The sequence below is a fragment of the Aotus nancymaae genome, unplaced genomic scaffold (genome assembly GCF_030222135.1).
Source record: "Aotus nancymaae isolate 86718 unplaced genomic scaffold, 86718_ANA_hifiasm-v0.15.2.pri h1tg000014l, whole genome shotgun sequence".
Lineage (NCBI taxonomy): Eukaryota > Metazoa > Chordata > Mammalia > Primates > Aotidae > Aotus > Aotus nancymaae.
Genome location: NW_026988425.1, coordinates 14140233 through 14166812, shown reverse-complemented (window position 1 = coordinate 14166812; position 26580 = coordinate 14140233). Strand labels below are relative to the sequence as shown.

Genomic DNA, 26580 nt, shown 5'->3' with positions numbered 1-26580 from the left:
GAAGAGGTCTAGAGTTAGAAGATCCCAAAATTTATGTCCTTGGACTTTCTCTACTAAGTTCTGTCTCAAGTGAGAACTTGGTCATACTAATCCATCATGATCAATTTGTAAAACGACTTCCTTGAAAACAGTGATGTCAGGCTGGGTTGCACATTAGAATCACCAGGGGAGCTTTTGAGAAGTACCAGTGCCTGGACCCCACACGTGACCAGATAAATCAGAATTTCTCAGGGGTGGGAGGCCCAGGCTTCAGTATTTTACAGCTCTCCAATGAGTCTAATGAGTGGCCAGCTTGAAGCATAGTGATTTGTTGTACGAATAAGGGAAATTTGGGAATTTCACTTTTGTGCCATATATAATGTGAATGGTGACATATTACATATATATTTTTAGCATATGGGTAAGGGCCATTTGAGTTATATGACTCCTGCTGCCAGAGGGACCTCTTGAAATTCTACATGAGGCATTTCTGATTGTAGGGTGGAATCACTGTGGGGTTAGGGAAAGAGAATATATGGCCATGTGAAGGTCCACCAAATCTCACTTCAGGTCCAGAAACTTGATGTGCAGAAAACAGACTCTAAGTTAGAATTTGGATGATGGAATGTCAGTGGGAGGGGAGGCTGAGAGACAGGAATATGCCAACAGCAGATTTTGGTTCAGTCTGGGTGAAAAATACACACGTCATAAATGCTAAAGAGAGAATCCTTTATTTGCCTGGAAGGAATGATAGATAAGGGAGTGAGGAACTGGGGAGAGTTAGGAGCCTTGGAAACTCCAGCAAAAATAGACAGGATGCCAAAGTTTATTCTGGGACAGAAGAAAATGGATGGTACCACACGCTTAAGTGCTGTCTCTTTGCAATACAGGGCGAGCGTGGCTCTTGTTAAATAAAGGAGGGCTTCACTGAAGTACCTGCTGTGAGTGGGGTTAGCCAGCATGGTGTCTCTTTCCTTTCCCGAAACCACTTTACTGAAGTGCTCTTAATCCGGGAAGGAGGTGCCGCGCTTCCTCTGCAGCTGTGGCCCTTCGCCTGGAAAATGCAATGAAACGGGAGTCAGAAAAGGTGAGACTTGAAAAGTACAGTTAGGAGTGGAGAGTCTCTAAATTGTGGTTCTCCCAGCCAATTAAAGAGCAGTTTAGGCTGGGCTGGGAAGCATCACAGAGCAGCCTCTCCTCTCTGAGAGAGGCTGGGAAAGGAGATGGGTCCTTGTGGGTTGAAACAGAAAAGCTGGAAGACAAACAGGGAGGCTTTTCTCTGTGGGAAGACAGGGAAATAGGATTGTCTGCAGAGGGCTCTAAGGGTAAATGAGCTAGAGAACTGCTTCCCCCAGTTTCTCTAATTCAACAAAACAAAATGGGTTGCAGGTAACACAAAGTTAGCTGTATTTGCTGTAAATTGCGAGGGAGCTACTATCTTACCCAGGGTGGAATTCTGTGTAGTCATTTACGTTCCAGGAACAACAGCATGGATCCTATTGACTTAATTTTGATTCTGCGGTCGTGGACTCACATTGGTCTAGAATAATTTGTTCCAGCCCTTAATTACTTGAGAGTGACTTGTAAAATAATTTTAAAATTATTTAGAGTATTAATTGAGGATCTTTGGCGTGCCGGGGCCTGTTGTTGACACTGGTGCTATCAAATCAAAACAGAAAACATCCCTTCCCTGTAAAACCGGTGCTCTTGCAGGAGTGATGAGATTCTCTTGTTATTTACTTTGTTTTGCTGCTCAGGAGATAGGAAGGATCAGGCTATATATGTGGCAGATAGGAGGACTAAACCATTTGGGTGTCTTTAAAAACAGAAAAGAAATACATATTTTACCAGTAACCAGGTATTTCAGGTGGGCATGCACTCTGAATAATTTTCTTTCTGATTCATCCTGATTCGTCCACAGTTGGGGAAAGTGAGCTAAAGTGAAGTTAACTGGCCTAAGATGATCAAATCCATGCCCTTGGTCTCGTTAGCACTGTGTTCTTATCAAGTGATCAGCTATCTGTGGACTTGAGATTGACATTGACAGCCAAAGGAAAATCAGTCATGGAGTTATCTACTTTAGTTATTTAAGATAAGGAACTCTAACAATATAGTAGTTCTGTCTTATCCACGGGGAATATATTCCAAGACCCCCAATGAATGACTGAAACCATGGGTAGGGTTGAACCCTATGTAAACTAGTTTTTTATATAGATATGCACATTTATATATATACATTTTTTATATATACATATGTGTATATATACACCTATGACAAACTTTAACTTATAAATTAGGCACAGTAAAAGATTAACAGTAAGAACAATAATAAAATAGAACAATTATAACCATATACTGTAATAAAAATTGTGTGAATGTGGTCTTTCTCTCTCAAAATATCCTATTGTACTGTATCTACCCTTTGTGTGTTGATGTGGGGTGATACAAAGCCTACATAATGAGATGAAGTGAGGTGAATGCTGTAGGCATTGTGATAGGAGTTAGGCTGCTACTGACCGTCTGATGGTATAGCAGAAGGAGGACCACGTGCTTCGGGTGATCCTGGATCATTGAGCTATGATGATGTCAGGGATTGGATGTTGGGAACCAGATGATGCTGATGATTTATGGTTAGGTAATGTGTACAGCGTGGAGATGCTGGATGAAGGGACCTTTCATATCCCAGGTGGTACAGATTTGGATGGCATGAGATTTTTCCACGTCACTCCAAAGGGCACACAATTTAAAACTTCTGAATAGCTTATTTCTGGAATTAGCCATTTGATGATATTTTTGGAACAAGGTTGACCACAGGTAATGGAAACTGTAGAAAGGGAAACCTTGGATGAGGATAGGAGAACAACTGTAATTCATAGAGCACAGTATTTACAATAATCTCAGATGGGGATTTTAACTTATACTCCATTATATTTGTTACATTACTATATGTATACACATATATAAAGAACAAAATACTCAAATCAAACAAATGGAAATATATTCATTTTGATGTGTACAGCGGACTTCCTTAAGTCAGATCTCTTTCTCTTTCTCGGACTCAGACGTGCAGCAAAGCTAATCGTGTTACCTAGAAAAACTTTTTTCTTTTAACAACAAAATAATACTGGCTGCAGGACCCATTCCTTTCCCTATCCACTTCCCTGTGCGAAGGTATTGTGTGAGGACCTGGTATATGCATTATGATGTAGATAACAGGGATACTGTCAGATGGAAGCATCAGTGAGTAGGGGGAGGCTGAGCCTCACCTACTGACTACTCAAGTGGGGAACTAACCACCCAGGCACTGTTTTTTTTTTCAGGAATAGAAGATGGGGTGAAGGTGATATCATTTACTGAGAGACACAGGAGTACAGTGAGAACTGAATACATGCTTCCCAGCTGGAAGCATCTGGGTACCAGTCCACACTGGCACTAAAGTTCACTGATATAACTCAGAAAATGGGTGCTAGTTAACTGGTCTCCACTCACAACTCCTCTTATAACCCTTGTGTGGGGCCTCCTGCTGGAGGAACCTAGATAACCCTTAAGTGTGTATTTTTTAAAAAGTGCTTATGGAATATCAGTTTGAAGGAATGCAGAATTCTTAGTTGCCTGTGGGTACCTGTATCTTGGTCTGGTCCTGTGGACAGCAAGGACTTGATTCCCAGCCCTGCCACTTTCTTAGTTGTGTGCGTTTGGGAAAGTGGTTAATGGCCCATAGTCTTGATTTCCTGGTGTGGAGATAATAATGTCTGCTTCACAGGGATTTTGTGACAATGAAACCAAAACATAGTGAGCAAATGATAACTAATAGAACCAAACTGGCAATGCAAACAGGGCAAACAGTGCAAAATGTATGCTTCAGGAGGATCTGGGAATAGATGTCCTTGCTTAGGCACAAAGGAACTCTCAGACCAAATAGCCCCATCCGCCATCCACTTCTGCTGGCTGCCAGTGGGGTCAGTGGGGTGGATCTGCGTCAGGGACAAACCTGCCAACAAGGCAGAGCTTCGTAAGGGTGGGGGAAGCTTAATTATGTGAACAATTAAAAGAAATTGTTATGCAACAGTTTTGTTTCCCTTAAATTTTGATGTCCAGGGTCAAATCGTTGGTCATGCCATTTTAATTAGAGTGCTGTTTGATTTAGTGTAATCATCAAACTGCATGCAATTCAACCCTCACAAATGTCTTTCAAGTTGGGACTTGTATCTCCATTTTACTTTCATCTTCATTTCTGTAACGCCTCCCATATAGTTGAGGATTATAAGGCTAGTGACAAAATGAAAGACGGATCATGTATGTAGTTTATACATAGCTCGTGTATATAAACATGCAGACTTGGACTTTGGTTCTGCAGTTAAAGGCAAAGGTTAGTATTTGTAAAAATTGGATGGATGGATTAGTTTTGAGACAGTCATAGAGCTTTTTGGGGTCGTCATTAGGATTTGTATTTTAAAAGTTTGAGTCTGTAGTTTGTATAAATGTTTGAATTCATAAGAAGTAGTCCAGACACTGGAGAAGGAATGAACCTTGGCTGTCACCTAGTCCAACACTTTAATTTTGTAGTTGAGGAAATTGCAGCCTGGAGAGGTTAAATGAAAGACGTGAGGTCTTGGAATTAGTGTCAGAGCTGGGACTAGAACCTACCACCTCGTTCTGACATCAGTGCTCCTTTGTCTATGGGAAATTGGCCACCTGGGAAGCAGAGCTCCTTGTCAGGTAGTACACTAGTTACTCTCCCATTCCAAGGCAGTAGTAACACATCTCATCGCAAATTGCTGCAATGTTTTAACACTACTCTAGATTTCCTTGAACATTGAATAGGTTTCAGTGGCCATGCTCCCTACCCCTATCTATTGGTGCTTGCTCATGCACTGCAAAACAATTTTAATAGGACTCAAGAAAAGTCATTACATAGTTTACCTCCTGCCTTCTTAATCCCTCTCTGCCTTTACTTTCCAAGTGTCCTGGATGTTTCAAAGGCCAGCAGGACAAGCCAACCCCCAGAGAACTAGTCACCTGACTGCTTGTTACTGCAGTTCCCTAGCAGCCAGAAACCTGCAGGGTTAGGTTTGTGGATTCACAATGCACTGATCTAATTACTAAATATTTGTTTGACGTTATTAACTTTTTTATGGTAGTTAGAAAACAATCTCAATATTATCTGGATAACTTAGTGTAATTCAATGAAAGTTGAGATTGATAAACATTGTGGCCTTTCATCTATGTGACACTAGGATTGACTTCATATTACTTGTCTTTAGGCAATGGAACAATCAGTTTAAGTAAGAAAATATATTCAAGTCTTAACATGCTTTAAAAGATATTAAATAGCTTCTGAAAACATTTACTTAAAATATGTCAATAATTTGCTTTGTATAATAAAGTTGCTTTGGAAGTTTCTTTCTCCTGTGATATTTAAGTAAAAATAGAATAATTAGTGTTCTATTTTAGTGAGTGATTTCTCTTTTCTTCCATTAGAATATTTTTTTCCTCTGGAATTGGAAACAAATGGGTTATGGAATAATGTGTTGCCATGGGAGAATCTTATTTAAATCTCTGTGCTCTTTGGAAGCCTTCAGTTCCTTTACATCTCGAATCTTCTGGCTCTCTACTTCTTTTATTTTTATTTTTGGCTACCAAGCATTTGCCATCTCTTCGTGTTGTTGCTGGATTCCTGACTCCCCCGTTGACCTCTGAGTTCTCAAGCTGCTAAAGATATTTAGCACAAACTTAGAGAGATCACTTAGAGAAAAATCTCTTATTTATCCCTGCCAGGAAGGCAGAAAACAATTCAAAACAAGAGGACATCTTCCTGGCTTTAGTGACATTTGAAGAAAGTTTTACATTTACTTTTATTTGATGTTTGTGGAATGTATACTTTATATCAGGACCTGTGTTAGTTCCTTTGTAAAGAAATGGTGAGAAAACAGGTAGATTATCTTTTTTGAAGCCTGAATCCTACTCTCTCTTGCCACCTCTCCAGCAAAGTTGTCTCTCAGGTAGGTAGTCCTTCATGTTCAGAGAAATGAATGTAAATTATGTAGGTCTAGCAATAACCTTTCAATTACTCTGAAATCACCAACTTTTTCATCTTTACTGTTTCATAAGTCTTTTGTACCTTAAAAAACTCTTCCTTGACCCTAAATTTCCCTTTACATTACTACCACACCCTATTCCTTTACAGTCAAGTTTCTGGAAATAGTAGTTTATATTCAGGACTTTTATATTTCTGTTTTCCCAATCATCCTTTTCTCAAGTCTGTATTTGTTTCCATCCAGCCAGTAAAGTTATTCCAACAAAATTATTATTTATTTTTGCATTACAAGCCATACCAAAACTTAAGGGCCTAAAGCAGAAACAATCATCTGTTACCTGTCTTGATTCTGTGAGTGACTGGGTTCTGCTGGGTGGTTCTTCTGCAGGTGCCATTGGCTGGTTTGCTGTCATCTGTAGGGGCAACTTAGGTTGGAACATCCAAGACAGCATACTCGGATGGCTGAAAGTTGGTGCTGGGGTCAGCTAGAAGGTCAATGGTGCCATTGACCAGAATGTTTTGTTCTCCTCCATGTGGTCTCCCTACGTGGCTGAGTTCTGAGGCAGCATTCTAAGTTTAAAGGCAGAATGTGAAGATGCCTTAAGAACTACCCTAGGAAGTCCATCTTATTTGCCCCTAGATTTTTTTTTGGTGAAAACTGGGGCTAGCCAAATTCAAGGGGAGGGGAAATGCAGTCTCTTTCTTGACAGGTTAGTGGCACAGTCATGCTATAGAAGAACTGTGAGAAACTGCAACCATCCTGTAAATGCAATCCCCAAAGACATCCTAATTAACCCAACAAATCCTATATAGCATCGTTGCTGTTGGACACTCTCAGTGGTTTATTGATGCTGTTGTGCTGTTTCTTGGTTTCCTCATCTCTCTACACATACATCCTTAGCTTTTTTTTTTTTTTTGATATGGGATCTTGCTCTGTCACCCAGGCTGGAGTGCAATGGCGTGATCTTGGCTCACTGCAACCTTCGCCTCCTGGGTGGGTCCAAGCGATTCTCCTGTCTCAGCCTCCTGAGTAGCTGGGATTACAGGCACACACCACCATGCCTGGCCAATTTTTGTATTTTAATAGAGATGGAGTTTTGTCACGTTGGCCAGACTGGTCTCGAACTCCTGACCTCGAGTGATTCACCTGCTTTAGCCTCCCAAAGTGCTGGGATTATAGGCATGAGCCACCGTGCTTGGCCTCATGCTTAGCTTTCTTTATTTGTACTTATTCTTCTCCTTGCTCCTGGCATACTGGTGGTCCTCAATTTTCTTCACTTTTTTGTGTTTTCATTTCCATATATTTGTTAGAAAATCATATCTGCACTCATGGTTTAAACTTTCCTTTATTCATTCATTTGTCAAATCTTTATTGAATGCACATACCACCTGCTGGATGAAAGAGCTGATGTACTTTTGCAGGTTCTGTACTGCACAACTCCAACAGGTACCACATTGTTTTCACACTGATTGACATTGTAGCTTTTATATTGACAGTCTTCCCATGTCTATGTCTATATGTGCCTGTGTCTATATCTATGCCTATGTCTGTATCATATCAGTGGTTCTCAACAGGGGAGGTTATTTTGTCCCACAAGGGCCATTTGGCGATGTCTGGAGACATTTTTTATTCTCAAGACTTGGTGGTGGGAGCTACTGGCATCTGGAAGTTAGAGACCAAAGGCACTGGTAAAACCTCACAGTGCACAGGACTGCCCCTCACAACAAGAATGGTCTGTCTCATAAAGTCATTGTGCTGAATTGAGAACCTGCATATTACCTGTATCTGCAATGCTATTTCCCCTTGAACATTTCCAGTGGCCTGTCTGCCTTGTCCACCTGTGTATTGACTCACTTCAAAACCTTACACATCCAAAAGCTTAACTTATGACTGTGTTGCTTCAACCTGCTCCTTTTGATGAACCCAGTCTCTGGGAATGCCACCTGACTGCCTCTAGGCATGCGTCACTCCAGCCCACTTTCCACACTACTGTCAGAATGATGGATTTTTCAGTGCTGCACAGACAGCTAAACACCTATCGCTCCTGATTTGAAACTCATCAGTGATTCTCTGTGGATTTCACATAACAGTTAAACTTTGTAATGTGGTTCAGAAAATATTTATGATTTGACTTTTTTCTCATTTCCTATTATGTTTTCCTAGTTCTTTTTAGTTCACCCATCCTGGCTGCCTTGTGGTTTTCAGAATGTGATTTCATGTGCCTCTCAGCCTTTGTGCATGCAGAAAAATGACTGTCCTAGGAGTATGACCAACTCTCCCTTAATGCTAGGCTGGAGCTACCTCTTCCTGAAAGCTTTCCTGTCATCACCACCGCTACCCTTTCTCAACTCCAGGCTAGAGTGGGAGATCCTTCTTTTTGCTCCTTCTTTGAAGACCCACAAATGCTCCTGCATTTGGAGACCCATAAATCTGATGCCCTTGTGGCAAATGCCATGCCATTTGTCATATTTAAATTTTCAGCTCACATCCTGCCAGCCAGACTGTGAGCTTTTTTGAGGTTACCAGTTAGTGTTAGCCTCTTCAGCACTGGCACATATTTGGGGTTTAACAAATGTCTGTTGATTTAAAGAAGGGATCCAGAGGGGACATCTTTCCTCTTCCTAGTGGGAGCTACTAGTTGGCATGAAAGGTAATGTATTATTTCAGGAATGAATTGGAAGCCACCAGTGTCAAAAGAGTTGAACAATAGTACATTCATACTGAACATTTTTGCAGCTGTTACATGGGATGAAATAGTCTGTATTAAACTAGGAAGAAGTCTGTGATGTATTGTTAAGGGAGAATTGCATTAAAACATTTTATAGTGTGATGTAAATATAGGTGTGTGCGTATGTTTGAATATGATTGTATGAGCATAGAGCATAAGGAAAGACATGCTTCAAACTGCCAACATTGGTTACATTAAGGATGCCTTATTCTCATAATTAACAATTGATAGTTAAAGAGCATGCAATGGTATTCAGAAGTTAATTTCCAGACCAAATATATAGCTGTAGATAAACAATAAAGATAGGAGATAGGGTAGAAAAATATTACTTTAATGGCTTAGGAAAATGTTTACAAAAATGGAGATCTCTTTTTTCAGTATTCTGTTGAATGCTTATGTATGCATAGAAATAAGTGTGTAAAGATTTAGAACAAAATGTTAACAGTAACAATTTCTGGATGGTAGATGATTTTCCTCTCTTTTGGCTTCTCTGTATTATACAATTTCAAAACAGTGAGCATGCCTTATTTTCATAAGAGAAATAAATTATTTCTAAAAATGGAAGATAGTAAGTAAAAATTGGTACCATTAAGGTGTCTGTTATCTGGATACTAAGACTTGAAAAAACAACAATAGGATGAAATTATTACAAAATGAATCCACTTGAGAACAGCAGTTGCCATGTAACATTTTTATTCTTTTCTTTTAGCAAAGGCTGAAGGAAGAGAAGGAAGCCAAGCGGGCTCTTTTGGATGGGCGGCATAACTACTTATTTGCAATTGTGGCTTGCTGTTTGGACCTGGACAAAACTGAAGTGGAGGATGCCATTCTTGAGGGGAATCAGGTGGGGTGTGTCTGACTTCTCACTGACTTGATTATGGAGGGCATGGATGGTCTGTTGACATGGTCCTGTGGCAGGATCCCATGCTGTGCCCAGAGGGAGGCGCGTGTCTTAACGTGGACAGGGCTCCATTCTACTCTGTACTGGTGCTTGCAGAATGAATTTAAGGCTCTCCAGCTCTCCATGTTGAATAGGGGCACTTGTAATGGTCATTTGAGTTCCGTGATTCTGACGGCATTGTCTGCATCTCTCTACATCCAGTGAAGCTGGGCTCTCGTGCCATTTTGGAAACTGAAGTTGGGGAACAGAATCTCCTCTCAAGTTGCCAATTCATATTCTGTGCATTTCCCCTGTTCTAGGCTTGGAGACTGAATTTGTGCCATGATTTTCTGGCTTTCACTTTGGTTTGGCAGCTGAATCCGCTTTCTTTTATTCCTAACCTTGGTTCCCATCTTCTGCTACAATTTTTCTTTAAAACCAGCGGTGTGATTTGCTTTGTGTTTGACCTTGGTTGGGTAAGGCCAAAATATGGGAAGATATAATTTCTTGGCCAGTGAGAAAAGCATATCAGCAGCCCTATGATGTTTCCTGAAGATTAAAAAAAAAAAAAAAAAAAACTAATTAGACATTAGGGGAAAAAAAGAAAGAGGCAAGCCCTTTTTGTTGACAGGATGCCACACTGTTGGCAATTCTTTTCAGTGGTAGACTTGTAAATTTTAACAACTGGCTTTGGGCAAGGTTGGAGGAAGTAGGCACGTAGGCACTGGTTTGAGCATCTACTGATTTCTATGGTGTAAATACTCCCATAATGGCTGGTTCCAAACTATTATCATCATGTTACAAAATGCTGGGTTGGAAAGAGTTGTGATCCACTGGATATCCTGGGCCAGTACAAGCCATCTGCAGCATACCACGGGCTTCATTCCTTCCTGCTGGGCTACCCTGGTGGGGTTAAAGGAGTTGGGGAACAATTAAGAGCGGATAACACTAAAATGTGTAAACTACAGGATGAATCAAGCAGGAGCTGAGGAAATGTGCTTCTCCTCTTCTCCTTCTCCTCATAGCTAACACTTATTGGATGTTTACCAGGTGTTGGCCCCTGTTCTTGATCGCTTTAACTTATGACTTCATTTCCATCTTCATAATACCAGAAGGTAGATAATATTATTCCCAGAATGTGGAGGCATACAAGCAGAGAGGGTCACTTGGGGAGATTGTTCCAGAGGTGAAGTGCTTAACTCCACCCTGCTTCCCAGTTCAGACATCTGGATTTGGGATTATGCAAGGGGAAGAAACAGGCAAAAGTTCAGCTCTGTAGGGATCCCAGGTTAAACTGCTAGGTCAAGGTCAGAACCCAGGAACGTCAGAACCTGGAGGTTTAAAGAAAGCATCTGGCTCAGGTTCTCATGCAAAGATGGGAGGAATAGGAGGTTCAATGCTGGCTGTGATGGGAGCATGCCCTTCACCGCATTCTTAGCATGGAATTTAATCTTGGGGAGTCCTTCCTGTTCTTCCCTGTGGCATCTTCAATCATGGGTGGAGACTGAAGGGGACTTATTTTCACATTTCATTGTTCAGGCTAGATTTTATCCTTTAAGAAAGTTATTTTAAGATGTAGTAAATACACATAAAATTTACCATCTTAACCATTTTAAATGTACAGTTAATTAGTATTAAGTACATTCACATTACTGTGCAACAAATCTTCAGAACACTTTTTATCACAAAAATGAAACTCTGTCCCCATTAAACTACCACTCCACATTCCTCCTTCTTCCAGTGCCTGCCTGGTGACCCCCCAGTCTACTTTTTGTTTCTAAGAATTAGAGTATTCCGTAGGCACCTCGTCCAAGTAGAGTCTTGCAGTATTTGTCTTTTTGTGATTGTCTTATTTCACTTAGTGTAAGGTTTTCAAGGTTCATCCATGTTGTAGCATGTGCCAGAATTTCTCTCCTTGTTAAGGCTAAATTATATTCCCTAGTATATGTATACCATATTTTGTTTATCCCTTTATCTGTTACTTTCACCTTTTGTGGAAGCTATTGTGAGTAATGCTACTATGAACGTGGGTATACAAATATCTTTTTGAGACCCTTTCAATTCTTGGGATATATATCCAGAAGTGGAGTTTCTGGATCATGTGGTAATTCTATTTTTAATTTTTTGGGAAGCCTTTGTACTGTTTTCCACAATGGCTGCCCCATTTTACATTCCCACCAACAGTGCACGAGAGTTCTAGTTTCTCCACATCCTCACCAGCATTTGCTATTTTCTGATTTTTAGTGGTAGCCATCCTAATGCCTAATAGGTGTGTAGATTTTATCTTTTTATTTTCATATGAATTCCAAACTGTGCTATTGACTATTTAAGAGAAGTGGTTTTGTTGGTAGCAGACCATTTGTTAGACTTGTATACTTACAGTGAGCCTCAGGGATGGGACTCTCAGTCCCATCTTAGTGCCAGGTTGCTCCTGGAAGGAGTGTCCATAGTCAGATATGTTCTCATGGCAGTTTTGGCGATTATTACAATTTAATATTAATTATCTCTAGAATGTTAGACTAAGTTTTAAACGATTTGTTCTTTCTGATTTGCAGTTGACTGAAACACTCATCTCTATTTAAATCGCCCTTCAACAGCTCAACACTTTAGGAAATTTGCAAATATAGAGGGACAATGCTTTTCAAATGTGCATAAGTAACAGATATTTCTATGATTCATTAAATTTAATGATTCATTCATTAAATTTTTTGAACGGAGTCTTTACTATGGTGAGACATTTATTCTTTTGACATGGTTGCTCCCTTTTATATAGGATACATTAGATGCAGTCCTGTTTGAGTAAGAAAGATGACAGTAATTTTCCTTTTTTATACTATTAATGCTGATTTAAGTGCAGTTTCTAATTTGGATTAAAAGTCATTATCTTGCCTTTTTCTTTTTCCCAGATTGAAAGAATTGATCAACTTTTTGCTGTTGGAGGTCTCCGACACCTCATGTTTTACTATCAAGATGTGGAGGTAGCAGAAACAGGTATCTGAATTTGATGTGACATAACCCAGAAATGTGTCATTAGATTTATCTGAGGGTTGCTTGAAGAAGAAAGCCACTGTGAGAACAGACCTGTTTCACTTGCTGGTGGGAGGGAGGTGTGTGTGTGGGTCGATGTGGGAAACCCTTAATGTGTTGCTGTGGCCCTGTGGAAGAAGTTGTGTGTCCTCAAGGATAGAGGACAGATTACAGTTGGTATTTAGCCTGGTTGTTCTAACTTTATTGGAGATGTTTTCTTTTCCTTCTCAGGCTGTGCTGGCAATAAAGATAATGAAGTAGATTATGTTTGACTTCCTTTTCTTATATTCTAGTTCATTCTGTGTATTATGTTCTAGAAGTTATAATGGGTACCTGTTTCTCATGTATATAGGCATTATTTCTTTTTGACATAGAAATTATTGCCAGTATGTATAACATCCCTTTTTAGTTAAATATCACATTGTATTTATTTTCCACTGACTCTGCTTTAAATAAGTAATATTGGATGACAGGTTTCATCGTTCTCACTTATGAAAAGTTTGCAAATCTTTCTATGGATTCAACTGGGATAGTCTATTCTCCTTTTAAGTGGATTAATGTATTTTTAAAGGCCTAACCAGGAACTTAAGTGAATATATGATTAAATGTATTATTTAATATATTAAAATATTATATACATCCTTTTTACTACCCATTTGAGAAATGGGAAAATAGTTATTGCTCTTGGCACATATTAAGACTATACTTCTTTTTTTAAAAACTGAAGAAATTATGCATGCAAATTTGAACTGGCATTTTCTCAAAGCTGTCAATTTGGTATTTTGTGCTTAGAAAGCTTATTACATTTTGAGTGAAAAATCAAGAGATAGAAGTTTTGGTTTCTACAGCAGCTTGCAAAACGTAAGCTCAAATGAAAGATCAAGTTTATCTATGAATGGAGCACTGGATGAAACTGGCCTGTGTAAATTTTACTTGGAGCCAGAAGTGTTTGTAGGACACAAACATAAAAGCAAGTTTAACCTTTACATCTTCTCCCTCGCGATAGTGCTTCTTCTGAACTTGGATGAGAAGGCTGGCAATCCCACGACTTTCCTGGATATTCTTAGATTACAAAAACTTCTATGGTCATTTTAAATTACAAACACAACCTCAACTCAAAAAGAAAAACTGTCCTGTTGGTGGAAAGTGAAATCTTCTTCCCTTCTCACCCTTGAGCCCCCCATTCCTCTGAAGGTTGAAGTTCTCAGTGGGAGAAGAGGAGGACTATGTGCTCTTCTTCTCACCTTCCTCTTCCACCCCTTGTCCACAGCAGCTTAACCAAAGTGCCTGACTGTGTGAGGCCAAAGGCAAGGTAGAGATAAGAGGGAAGTGGGACGGGAAAGTTTTTACTGGACTGCCACTGTTGTGAGCTGACTGATCTTGTGCTCTTACCTTGCTCTTGTGGGCACAGTGGTGGGTTCTCCCAAGGTGACCACTGGGGACATTGGCTGTGCATCCCATGGCAATGGGCTGTCCTGATGATGACCTCTGAAATTTGGTAGCATAAGCCACCAGGAGCAATCACTCTGTCCCATCCTCCCTCAGGTGCTCCTTTTGAGTAAGATTTACGGTGGATCCAGTCTGGCTCTTTTTAGCAGGGCCCCCACTGGGTTCCTAGGTCCCTGCCCTCCATGGATGTGTTGTTAGCTCCCAGCGCAGTCCAGTTTCTCTCTCTCTGCCTTATTGTACACTGTGCTTAGATTTCTTATCTGGGTCAGGTGTCATATCCCAGTCATTTTGTTCCTAAACTCCAGGAGACATAAATCAGGCTCTTTAGGTGGTTGAAGACCTTGTTTTTTGACTGGAGTGACTGTCCAGATTTTAGCACTGAAAGTCCGGCAGCCCAGGAACGCCTCCCTCCTTTGCATAGGATGTAGGTGGTTGAAGACTTTGTTTTTTGATGGGAGTGACTGTCCAGATTTTAGCACTGCAAGTCCGGCAGCCCAGGAACCCCTCCCTCCTTTGCATAGGATAATATGCTTTGGCTCTGGGTCCCCACCCAAATCGCATCTTGAATTGTAACTCCCACAATTCCCATGTGTTGTGGTACGAACCTGGTGGGAGGTAATTGAATTATGGGGCGGGTATTTCCTGCGCTGTTCTGGTGATAGTGAATGAGTCTCACGAGATCTGATGGATTGTTAAGGGAAACCTGTTTCGCTTGGATCTTATTTTCTCTTTGCCTGCTGCCATTCATGTAAGCCAGGACTTGCTTCTCCTTGCCTTCCGCTGTGATTGTGAGGCTTCCCAAGCCACGTGGAACTGTAAGTCCAATTAAACCTCTTTCTTTTGTAAATTGCCCAGTCTTAGGTATGTCTCTGTTAGCAGTATGAAAATGGACTAATACGCAGCATAACTGTCCTCACGAAATCCTTCCTTAGTCTACATGCTCTTGACCCTTTTGCATTCTGATGAGGGCCCGGGAGGAGATGTCTAGTCAGTTCTAGGAAAAGCACTCTGAAATTTCTGCAGATTTTTTTTTCTTTGAAACTCTGTTTTCTGATGTCTATCACGCCTTGGTACCTCGGTTGAAACTTGTTGCCTAACATCTTATTACTCATGAGACCCAGGTGATATTAGCTAGGAGTGGGATACAATTTTGAATGAGGGGGACATTGATCTTCTAGTTACCTTTAATGAGGGTTCACCGTCAAAGCCCCAGTCCAGGTTTCTAGCCTAGCACCATGGGAGGAAGATCCCGGAGGGAGGATTACTCCAATAAGTTTTAATCCCAGGATTATAGGATTCAACTTCTGGTCTACTCCTTTTCCCAAAGTACACCATTAGCACCATCCTCCCACCCCAATAATCCAGATTGAGTTACCTGTCTATTTGGAGATCTAAACATTTCTTGGGCAGGTAAGAACACAGTGGACTAGCTCAGAGCGTATTCTGTGTACTTAAATGTTCTACATGCTTGGATAATCAAAGATCAATGTTCAATACTGATAATAATAATGCTTACTTATGTGTAAGCATTATTATTCTTATGCTCTTTTCTAAGGGCTTTACATGTATTAACTCTTGATTTTCACAACAATTTCAGATACTAAGTTCTAGTATTATTCTCATTTTTAAAATGAGAAGATGAGAAAACGGAGGCACAGAAAGATTGAGTAACTTGGCAAGGTCACATGGCTGGGAAGCGCAGCCTGAGATTGAAGTTCTGGGAGTCTGACTCTATAGCCCACACTTAAACATCAAGTTGTCCTGCCTCTACAAGACCCTAATACCAGCAGTATTTGAAAGATAACCAGTTATGCTGACTATGACAGAGAATGCACAGCATGGGGAAGTGAGGGTTCTGAGTTCTGAGTTTTATAGTCAGAGCTGGTTTTTGACCTTGGCTCTGCCACCAAGATCACCAAGTGGTGCCACCAAGTTTGGCTGTTTAACTTGGAACATGTCATAGCTCTCTCAGAGGTTTTTTTTTTTTTTTTTGAGGCTGAGTTTTGCTCTGTTGCCCAGCCTGGAGTTCAGTGGTGTGATCTCGGCCCACTGCAACTTCTGCCTCCCGGGTTCAAGCGATTCTCCTGCCTCAGCCTCCCTAGTAGCTGGGATTACAGGTGCGCGCCACCACGCCAGGCTAATTTTTGTATTTTTAGTAGAGACAGAGTTTCATCACATTGCCAAGCTGGTCTTGAACTCCTGACCTTAGGCAATCTGCCCACCTTGGCCTCCCAAAGTGCTGGGATTACAAGTGTGAGCCACTGCGCCCAGCCGAGTTGTGTTTTTATAAGGGTATGCAGCAGAAGGCCTGGAACACAGTGCATGTCAGTAGATACTTTATCCTTCTTCCCTCTTTTCACTGCCCGTGAAACAACAATTTTGAAGTGAATCTGTGATCTAGAATCAAACAGATTCTTTGAGATGCCTGTAGGGCTCATGCTAGAGATTGTTCAAGAGGTGGACCGACCTAAGGCACACGGACAAGTCAACAATGACAATATTTTAACAAGGAAACTTCTTTCCAAAGGCAACCATGTGGACTGTAAAAAGCATTTGTGATACTAAAATTATTTTGCTTTTGTAGGACAACTTGGCTCTCTAGGAGGGGTAAATCTTATTTCTGGAAAGATTAAAAAACCTAAGGTGTTCGTGACCGAGGGAAAAGATGTGGCCCTTACTGGGGCATGTGTGTTCTTCATCAGGACCGACCCTTCTAAAGCCATCACCCCTGACAACATCCACCAGGTAAGGGGCAAGACCGTTGTTTACTCTGAATTACTAAAAATCATACAACCTGCACACAAATATTCCTCCAGTAAAGACAATCATTGTATTCACTACAGTATCTAAAACTCCTTTCAGAGAAGTATTTTTAAAAAATTTAAAGCGAGAAATTAAGAAGATATCCCCCTTTAAATCTTTTGAGAAAGAGGACTTAATATTTGATTTATTAACACAAATTGATACAACTTTCTGGGTGTGTGGAATGTAGGGATTCATGAGCCCCACAATTGGGCACCAGAATATAGGGAATCAGCCGTACATCACCCGTGGGTACCCCGAGTTCAGTGGGACAAAGGAATCAGAAAAAGACAGATTAAGAGAGAAGGTGGGACCAGGGGACCATCACTTTATTACTTTGGAGGAGACAGTGAAGTCCCCGAGCTCTGATCATCCACATTTTTTATTGATTACAATCACTTTGATCTATAGGGTAGGGGTGGAGTGATGGTGGAGTGAGTCAGCCGGAAGTGAATCAGTGAGCCGGAACTGCTGTGTCATCCTAAGGACTGGTAACAGTGGCGTTTTGGGAGTTTCACGAAACAAAAACACGTGGTTATCTTTAGCTTATTATCTATGTACAGCTGACAGAACGCGGGCCTTACAAGGACCCTACAAGTCTGGCTACGTCATAGTGCTACGAAGGGGTCTTACATCCTTGAGCACAATGTTACGGTAGCAGAGCCTAGGTCGCCCTGCACCGGAACATGAGGCATGGAGAGGCCTTCCTCCTCAGAGGCCTCCTGCGGCCTTCCACAGTTGGTTGTTCCTTGTTTATATGTTACTCATAACCAATTTATGTAGGCACTCTGAAGTCCTTTCTCCTTTGCTGCTTTTCCCAACATGTATAACAGTGAGGGCTTTCTTTTTCTAAAGAATTCCCCATGCATAATTTACTTAGTGGTGAATTTTATACATATGATAAGATTTCTGAAAGTAGATATGTAACTTTTTTTTTTTTGCATAAAGTAAAGTGTGTCTGTACAAGTTTTTCCCGTCCCTCTGATGGGTGCACTATCTTCTTGGAGCATATGAATTGGTAAACATCTGGCGTTCTATTTATTGCATGCTTTTATTTTGATGATTACAATTTAGGATAGTATAAAGCTTATTTCTTTTTTCCTTTCTTTTTTCTTTTGTTTGTTTTTTGAGATGGATCTCTCTCTGTGCCCAGGCTGCAGTGCAGTGGCATGATCTTGGCTCACTGCAAGCTCTGCCTCCCGGGTTCAAGCAATTCTCTGCCTCAGTTTCCTGAGTGGCTGGGATTATAGGTGCCCACCATCATGCCTGGCTAATTTTTATATTTTTAGTAGAGACGGGGTTTCACCATCTTGGCCAGACTGGTCTTGAACTCCCGATCTCGTGATCCACTCACCTTGGCCTCCCAAAGTGCTGGGATTACAGCTGTGAGCCATTGTGCCCGGCCTACCTCTTATTTCTTAACCAGGTTGTCAAACTAATAATTTTCTTTTTTTCTGCGACAGGGTCTTACTCTGTTGCCCAGGTTGGAATGCGGTGGTGCCTCTCGGCTCACTGCAGCCTCTGCCTTCTGGATTCAAGTGATTCTCGTGCCTCAGCCTCCCGAGTAGCTGGGATTACAGGTGCCTGCCACCATGCCCAATTAAATTTTGTATTTTTAGTAGAGACTGAGTTTAACTGTGTTGCCTAGGCTGGTCTTGAACTCCTGATCTTAAGTGATCTGCCTGCCTTGGCCGCCCAAAGTGCTGAGATTACAGGTGTGAGCCACCACGCCTAGCCCAAACTAATAATTTTCTGGGTATTTGGTAAAGTGACAACATTTAGAAATGACTTAGTAGCTATGTGGCATTTGAGGATCATATGTACAGTAAAGGATCTCCTGCTTGTTTTCCAGGAGGTGAGCTTTAACATGTTAGATGCCGCAGATGGAGGCCTGCTCAACAGTGTGAGGCGTTTGCTGTCGGATATCTTCATTCCTGCTCTCAGAGCCACAAGCCATGGCTGGGGCGAGCTTGAGGGCCTTCAAGACGCAGCTCATGTCCGGCAGGAGTTCCTGAGCTCCCTGGAAGGCTTTGTGAATGTCCTATCAGGTGCACAGGAGAGTTTGAAGGAGAAGGTAAGGATGAATAAACTGTTCCTTTAAAAATGATCAGGTGGTCAACAAGTACAGTACGTGTGTGATGCGTCTCTTAGACGGTCTTAGTTCCTCGTGTTGCAGTTCTTCAAAAAATGTTGTAGGCAATTTTATTGCCCCTTCAAGATGTGGTGGTGATTAGATTCAAGTTTCCACAGTTTGTAATAATCATCACATTCAGGGGTTCCATAAAAATGTTGGCAGTGATGCAGGACTTTACTCAGTTAGATGAGTGACTCCAAAGGCAAGAGTCTGAAATGCTTGTGGCACTGCTGTGCATCCTAGAATGAAAGGAATTTGGAACTGAAGTGTGTGTGTGTGGTGGGGGGAGGTGGTGGCAGATGGAGGTGGGAAGGGATCCTGAAGGGGCAGAAGAAGGAAAGAGGAATTGATATGTTTGGAGAGAGCAAGTTGGATCCTGTGGTTCAGCCAATGATCAAAAGGGCCTTTAAGAATAACTCTGGCAGATGTGAGATTTAGCTTCTCTATGCTTTGTGCTGTTTGTAAGTCTGGGTTTGTGATTACTTGGGGCAGCGTTTGATGGATGCAGGCGTGTTTGTGTGTGTGTGTGTGTGTTTGTGAAAGAGATAGAACAAGAGAGAGAGAGAGAGAGAGAGAGAGAGAGAAAAGATAAGGGAATAAGAGAGATGACAGAGCCCAGATTGGGCATGTAGGGGGAGGTAGGGAAATGGGTCCCATGGTAATGATGACAGTGTAACACTCTGCCTTCCTCTCCCAGGAGTGCTGATCCTGCTGGGATTAGGGAGGGGGCATTATGCTTTCCAAAGGATATGGAATGGGGGAGTTAAGCAACTTTTATTCAGGCAGACACAGGATGATTAGCTGGATGATGCCAGCTAATGCCTGAGTTGTTTTTGTGATTAACTGTGATGGAGGCCAGACCAAAATGCAGGTTGGACCAAATAAAAATGTTGGCATTCTGTCTAAAAAAGCAGTATTTTTTTTATATGGTTCCACTTCATATTGCAACAAAAGTCTTAACAAAATGGGATGGGTGCCCAGGTGGGAGGAGGCATTCTTTCTGAGTGGGAGAGGGCAGTGGGCTTTGGGTTGAATTGTGAGGGTGTGTAGGATCACAGGGAAGTGTTGGGAGGTCCTGACAGTCTGGGGCCAACGTGGACAAAGGCACGTGGGAGTGGAGAGGAGGTATGTGCTACCTGACGGGCTTCCCAGAGCACAGTCAGAGTGCAGCAAAGTGAAAAATACAGGGCCCAAAGTCTGTGTGTTTCATAAAAGCATCATCTTATTATTTAATTTTCATTCTGATTAGGTGAACCTTCAAAAATGTGACATACTTGAACTGAAAACCCTAAAGGAACCTATGGACTACTTGACTCTAGCAAATAACCCTGAGACTTTGGAAAAAATAGAGGATTGTATGAAAGTATGGATCAAACAGACAGAACAGGTAATTTTGAGAAATCAAATGTCAGTTTCAGGTGCCAAGTTACTGAACTAGACAATGGAAGAAGGTGTATTATCATGTGACATTCCATTTGCTAAGAGTTTTACTATAAATCCTTAAGGAGGTGAGAGGTCCAATGTGGTTTTCATTTACTATCATGAATTAAGAAGAGGTAACGACTTTGTATACTTAGATCACTCAAAGGCTGCACTTTGCAAGTTTTTTTTTCTTGAGGTCTAATTTACTTTGGAGAGAACCGCTGTAGAAGCATGAGGAGTTTTCTCTTTTAGCGTGTCCTCCAAAAGGGAGCTGGAGACTTAACCTTAAAAAAAATTTAGAAAAGTCCTAAATGAAGGAATGAAGGTGGACATTACATTAAAAAGTAAGCACAATTAAAATCCACTAGCCTAAACCATGCAATTTAATAAGGTTATGTTACTCCAAGGTCATAGAGTAAATGAATAGCCAAGAAAAATTCCTGAGGTCAAGGCCGTCAGAAGCTCATTACAGCTTATTAAATAGGTAGTTTTCAATTGCAGATTGGGTGACTGTAGTTAGCAACAGTATACTGTATATTTCAAAGTAGTAGGTTGGTGCAAAAAGTAATTGTGATTTTTGCCATTACCTTCAAGGGCAAATTACTTTTGCGCCAATCTAATACTTCGAAGAGAGGACTTGAAATGTTACCCACACATAGAAATGGTAAGTAATTAAGGTGATCATATCCCAAATACTCTGATCTGATCATGACACATTCTATACCTATAATAAATACTCACATGTACCCCATAAATATGTAAAATACATATCCTTAAAAGAAAAAATTACAAATCAAAAATCTCAAAATAACCCCCAAATGTAAACTATTTTCAAATGAGGAAGGCATAAGTGGTTTTCAGTGAAAACAAGTCAAATAAATTTTTGTTGACGTTTAAAAATGGATACATGCTAAGTTAGTGAAAGATGGTTGCTGGAAGCGTGGAATACACATATATCATGATCCAGATAGGATAATTGATTTCCTTATTTGTTTTGCTTCTGTATAACTTTAGTATCTCCAGCCCCACACAATGGCTCGTGTTTTCCCGTGCATTTGCAGGTTCTTGCTGAAAACAGTCAGCTGCGGAAGGAAGCGGATGACGTTGGGCCACGAGCAGAGCTGGAGCACTGGAAGAAAAGACTGTCCAAGTTTAACTACCTCTTGGAACAACTGAAAAGCCCCGATGTGAAGGCCGTGCTGGCAGTGCTTGCAGCAGCCAAGTCAAAACTGCTGAAGGTCATCAGCCATTTCATTTTGCCTTATGAAATGGGAAGGAGAATTCTCTATGCATATTTTCAAGTCATAGAGTGATTAAGAACAAAAACATGTTATGATACCTTTATGAAAAACATTTAAAATTACATAATATTTCCCTCATATAACTTTGGAGGCTATGGAATAGTCTTTGAATTAAAGGCATTTGTTAGCTGGTCTACATGTATGTATATGTGTTATTAGAGGGCATTGCATGTAATTAAGACAGAGCATGATAGCATGTATATATATGTGTGTGTATATATATATACACACACACACATTTATATAATGATTTCAGACCAGCTAGAAATATTATTAATGAAAACTCACCTTATTCATATTTATTTTTTAACCCTTGTATATTAGTTTTATTTTGCAAAACAAACAACCCCCATTAGCAGCTTAAAACAGCCAATATTTTAATCTCACGTCTATGGGCCAAGAATCTGGGTGCAGCTTAGCTGGATGCCTCTGACTCCAGGTATCTCATGAGGCTGCAGCTGTGATGTGGGTTCATCTTAAGACTCACCCTGGGGAAGATCTGCTTCTGAGTTCACTCATCTGGTTGTTGCTGGATTCAGTTTCTTGCTGGCTGTTGGCTGGAGACTTCCTTCAGTTCCCTCCCACATGGGCCTCTCCATAGAGCAGCTTAGAACATAGCAGCTGGCTTCCCTTAAAGGGAGCAAGTGAGAGAGGCAAGAGAGCACCCAACCTAGAAGCCACAGTCTTCAAGTAAATTAGTTCTTGAAGTGACATCTCATCACTTTCGTCATATTCTCCTTACTGGAAGCAAGTCACTAGATTCAGCCCACAATCAAGGAGAAGGGATGAATACAAGAGCTTGAATACAGGGAGTCTGTGGTGATTGGGGACCATCGTAGAGGCTGCCTAACTCACCTGGCATTAATGCTGGAAAGACTATATGTTAACTATTTGCATGGGTATTATTAGCTATTTGCATGTTTTGATACATACAAATAATCTAAGTAAGCAATAATAATTTGTGGCTATAAATGTGCTATAGATTTACTTTGTATTATTCTTAAAAGAAATAGCAGAGGTGAACCTTGCTATATAGTTCAGAAATATTACCAGTCAGACTTCCATGAAGTCAGTGGAATGTATTGACGTGCTAAATAATTTCCTTTTACTTCTCTCATTATTAGATTATCTTTTTATTTCTAAGTTCCTAGCTCATAGCACAGTACTGGCATACAGTTGGCAGATAATAAATATTTTCTACATTAATGGATAAATGTATAGGGATATAGGAAGGTTAGAATAGCAGAAAGACAGAAAGTATGGGAGTGAGGTACCAAGTGGGTCTGGTAACCAGTGAGGGGAAAAGGTGTGAGTTAAAAGGTAGGTGCTGCCTTCTTGGTACTCTGTGATAGTCATGGCATAGATTTTATATGAGAAGCCCTGGAAGAGATGCTTTAAAAAATTTAGTCAAAAATTTTAGATTGCTTTCCGGCATAGCAATATCTCTTACCCCTCTGGATTCAGTTTTATGTGAGATGCACAGAAAGTCTGGCCTAATGGACTTGTGGTGACTCTTAGCAGTTGTTACGTTGGAATTTCCTCTATTAATAATTGCATTAAAATTGCTTTTCCATATTGTGTTTAGACTTGGCGGGAGACAGATATTCGAATCACTGATGCAACTAACGAAGCGAAGGACAATGTGAAATACTTGTATACACTTGAAAAATGTTGTGACCCTTTGTACAGCAGTGATCCAGTAAGTTAAGGATTTCTACTCTTTTAGTCTATAGATAACCCTTTTTTCACTAGCTGAATTGAATATTGAACTTTGGTTCATGGATATTACTGTCCATTGGAAAGGTCTTAGAAACTTTTTATTTTCATATACATATATATATGTATGTATATGCATATACACACATACACATAGATATCTGTATTTCTATATCTAACTCTAAACAATCTATCTACTATTTATTGAAGATATGTATGAGGTGTTATATTTTAAAACATTTATTGCATGTTACATTTTCCATTAAATATTGCAAAGGACATTCTGAACTATATGCCCTGAAGAACTGTGGCAATAGTTGTTAACTGGTGATTTATCTTTTAGCTTTAGAAAATGCCTGCTTTTACTTATTGCAACATTAACTGTTATTAACAGTTCATCATTAATAACAGTTAACTCGATGTTGCTTGTCATTAACAGCAGGTGAGTATTTCTTTAATTGAAATAACATTTGATTAACCATATATGACTAAAATCATAAAAGTACTATTAAACATATTATTTTCATGTAAAGCATTAGATAATATTTTTAAACGTTTAATAGAACAATCTTAAACTTTATTTTAATGCCAGTGGAATGGTTAGTCAATTAGAATTTTGCTGAATTTGACGATTTTTTTTCTGAAAACTTTGATGGTATCTTTCAGCTGTCCATGATGGATGCTATTCCTACACTTATAAATGCAATTAAAATGATCTATAGTATCTCTCATTATTATAACACCTCTGAGAAGATCACATCTCTGTTTGTAAAGGTGAGTGTGTGATGTAGAGTTCATGGTCATTTATATTTCTTTGCCAATGATCAATTTTTTGATAATTAAAAATTACCACGTTGGCTCAGTTCAATATGTATGTATCTTACCATTTTAAAAAGGCTTAGGCTATCAATAGAGATAGAATTAAATTTATGTCAGAGTCTGACTCTAGCAAATCATAAAGCATTATTTCCCAAAGTAATTATTATGATAAATATTTTATTATTTATATAATACAAATGAGAAAAGATTACTTTTGGAATTTCTTTTCCTATGTGGTTTAGCACATCATGTATTCCTACTGGGTAAATTTTAATTAAAAAAAGCTATATTTAACTGGCTGTCTCCTGTTTCATATTTCATATGCCACTGTTCCAAATTTATTTGATGCCACAATTGTTTACTTGGTGTTATTAGAACAGTAATCATGGCAATAAAAGCCATTTGCAATGTTCTAGTAATCTATAAAGCAATTAGAAAGATTCTGCCAAAAAACATAACGATGCTTAAACCTTATGTCCTAACTTGTAAGTGTTTATGGTAAGCATTGTCACTATTCTCATTTTGAATGGTCTCTAAGAAGTAAATGACTTTTTCATTATCAAGGCAAAAATCTTAAATGTTGTATTAAAATAGAAGAATTTTTGACTCATCAAGACTTGCATTCTGAATACTAACACAGTAGAAGGCACAATTCTTCCTGGGAATAGAGACATCCAGCCTTAAGAGCTCAATGGGAAACTTTTTTCTTCTGCTCTCATGTAGATAGTTGAGGTAAAAAAAAGGCGGGATGGCTGCAAGATTCCCTCCCAGCCTCTGTATACTTTAAAATTATATGTTAGGGTTGGGGGAGTATTCCCTGTGTAAATGAGACCCAAAAGTAAATTTGTGTTATTAATTTAGATTTTATGCATATTATTTGCAAAACTTGATCTAGCATAAAATAATGAAACCACCATTTATCTAATTATAAAAAACCTTTCATTATGGAAATGTTGAAGTGGGTACAAAAGGAGAGAGAAATGTATACTGGAATGTCATGTACATATCGCCTAGATTCAGCAAATATCCACATATGGCTGATGTTGATTCACCCGTACCCCAACCCCTTGCACTGGAAATCCTGGCATCATATCATTCCATGCATACAGCATGGTCATTTAATTTTCTTTGTGTGTTATTAAAAAAATTAATAAATGAATAAAATGTTAGTGGTTTTGTACATTAGCTTTCCTTCTCTCTGTGGCCTTCTCCTTGTGACATTTCCATTGCTGATCATGGTCACGTGGAAAGATCAGGGTTGACAGTACTTTAAATGGTGCTAATAAACTGTGAGTTAGATATTATAAAACTCATCAGTTTTTAGGTAGAGAAATGAATCCTTTCTTGGTTGGTTAAGACAATTCATCCTGCATAAACAAGGTGGCCCAAATTGTTGATTTTCCATGGTGCTTCCAACTCTGTGATTTCACAAATGATTTTGGCAATATCAGAGGGTCATTGGTTGATTATAATTGTGATGGAAAAAAATAAATCCAAGCTCAAGTTAGAAGATTGTGAGTTCTGAGAAGCAGAAGAGTTAAGGACCTTCTAGTCCACTGTACAATCCGTGGCTGTTTTGTGTACTTAACATCATTTTATTGGAAAATCCCAGGTGACAAATCAGATTATAACTGCATGTAAAGCCTATATTACCAATAATGGAACCGCTTCCATCTGGAACCAGCCACAGGATGTTGTTGTAGAAAAAATATTATCTGCGATTAAACTGAAACAGGTAATGGTCAGTTTAATATTTAGAGGTTCTGTTATTTTTTTATCTTATTTTTGCTGCTGAGACCATCTGAAATCATTTTATAATTATCATATTATTGGTTGCTAGAAAGAACAGTGATTCTTAACTATTAAGAAAATTGAATGTTACTATACTTTCCCAGGAAATTTATTCATTAATTTTTTTACCCTCCTTGGGAGCCTACTATGTCCTGATACCACATTAAGTACTAGAGATACCAAGACAACTTATATGAGGTAGTTTCTTAAGCATCTTAAAGATGAATGGAGAGAGAGAGTCATAGAAGGATGCTATTACCAAAACCGTGGGACAAGATGGGAAAACCACACCTTTGAGTTGTGTCATGAGTAACCAGATTAGAATCTAGAATTGCTTGATTAGAAGAGGTGAAAAGATGATTTTCCAGGCTGATGAGTGAGTACACGCAAAGGCATGAAACTATAAAAAAGGCTTGCAATTCTATCCTAATTTTGCTATTGCCTTTGCTTTAAGAAAATAAAGTTGATACCTCTGTGGTTCCCTTTGTTGTATA

At 39.8% G+C, this 26580-nt stretch overlaps 1 protein-coding gene across 1 annotated transcript in view; it reads left to right on the top strand.

Moving 5' to 3' along the window:
• The window catches only part of DNAH5 (dynein axonemal heavy chain 5), a 373821-nt gene that overhangs the window by 89806 nt on the left and 257435 nt on the right, over window positions 1–26580 (top strand). The window contains exons 2-10 of the mRNA XM_064375875.1: window positions 9455–9589; window positions 12532–12616; window positions 16686–16846; window positions 18756–18977; window positions 20287–20424; window positions 21521–21697; window positions 23346–23459; window positions 24143–24250; window positions 25908–26030. Of these exons, the coding sequence (XP_064231945.1) occupies window positions 9455–9589; window positions 12532–12616; window positions 16686–16846; window positions 18756–18977; window positions 20287–20424; window positions 21521–21697; window positions 23346–23459; window positions 24143–24250; window positions 25908–26030 (1263 nt within the window). The remainder of the gene's footprint in view (window positions 1–9454; window positions 9590–12531; window positions 12617–16685; window positions 16847–18755; window positions 18978–20286; window positions 20425–21520; window positions 21698–23345; window positions 23460–24142; window positions 24251–25907; window positions 26031–26580) is intronic.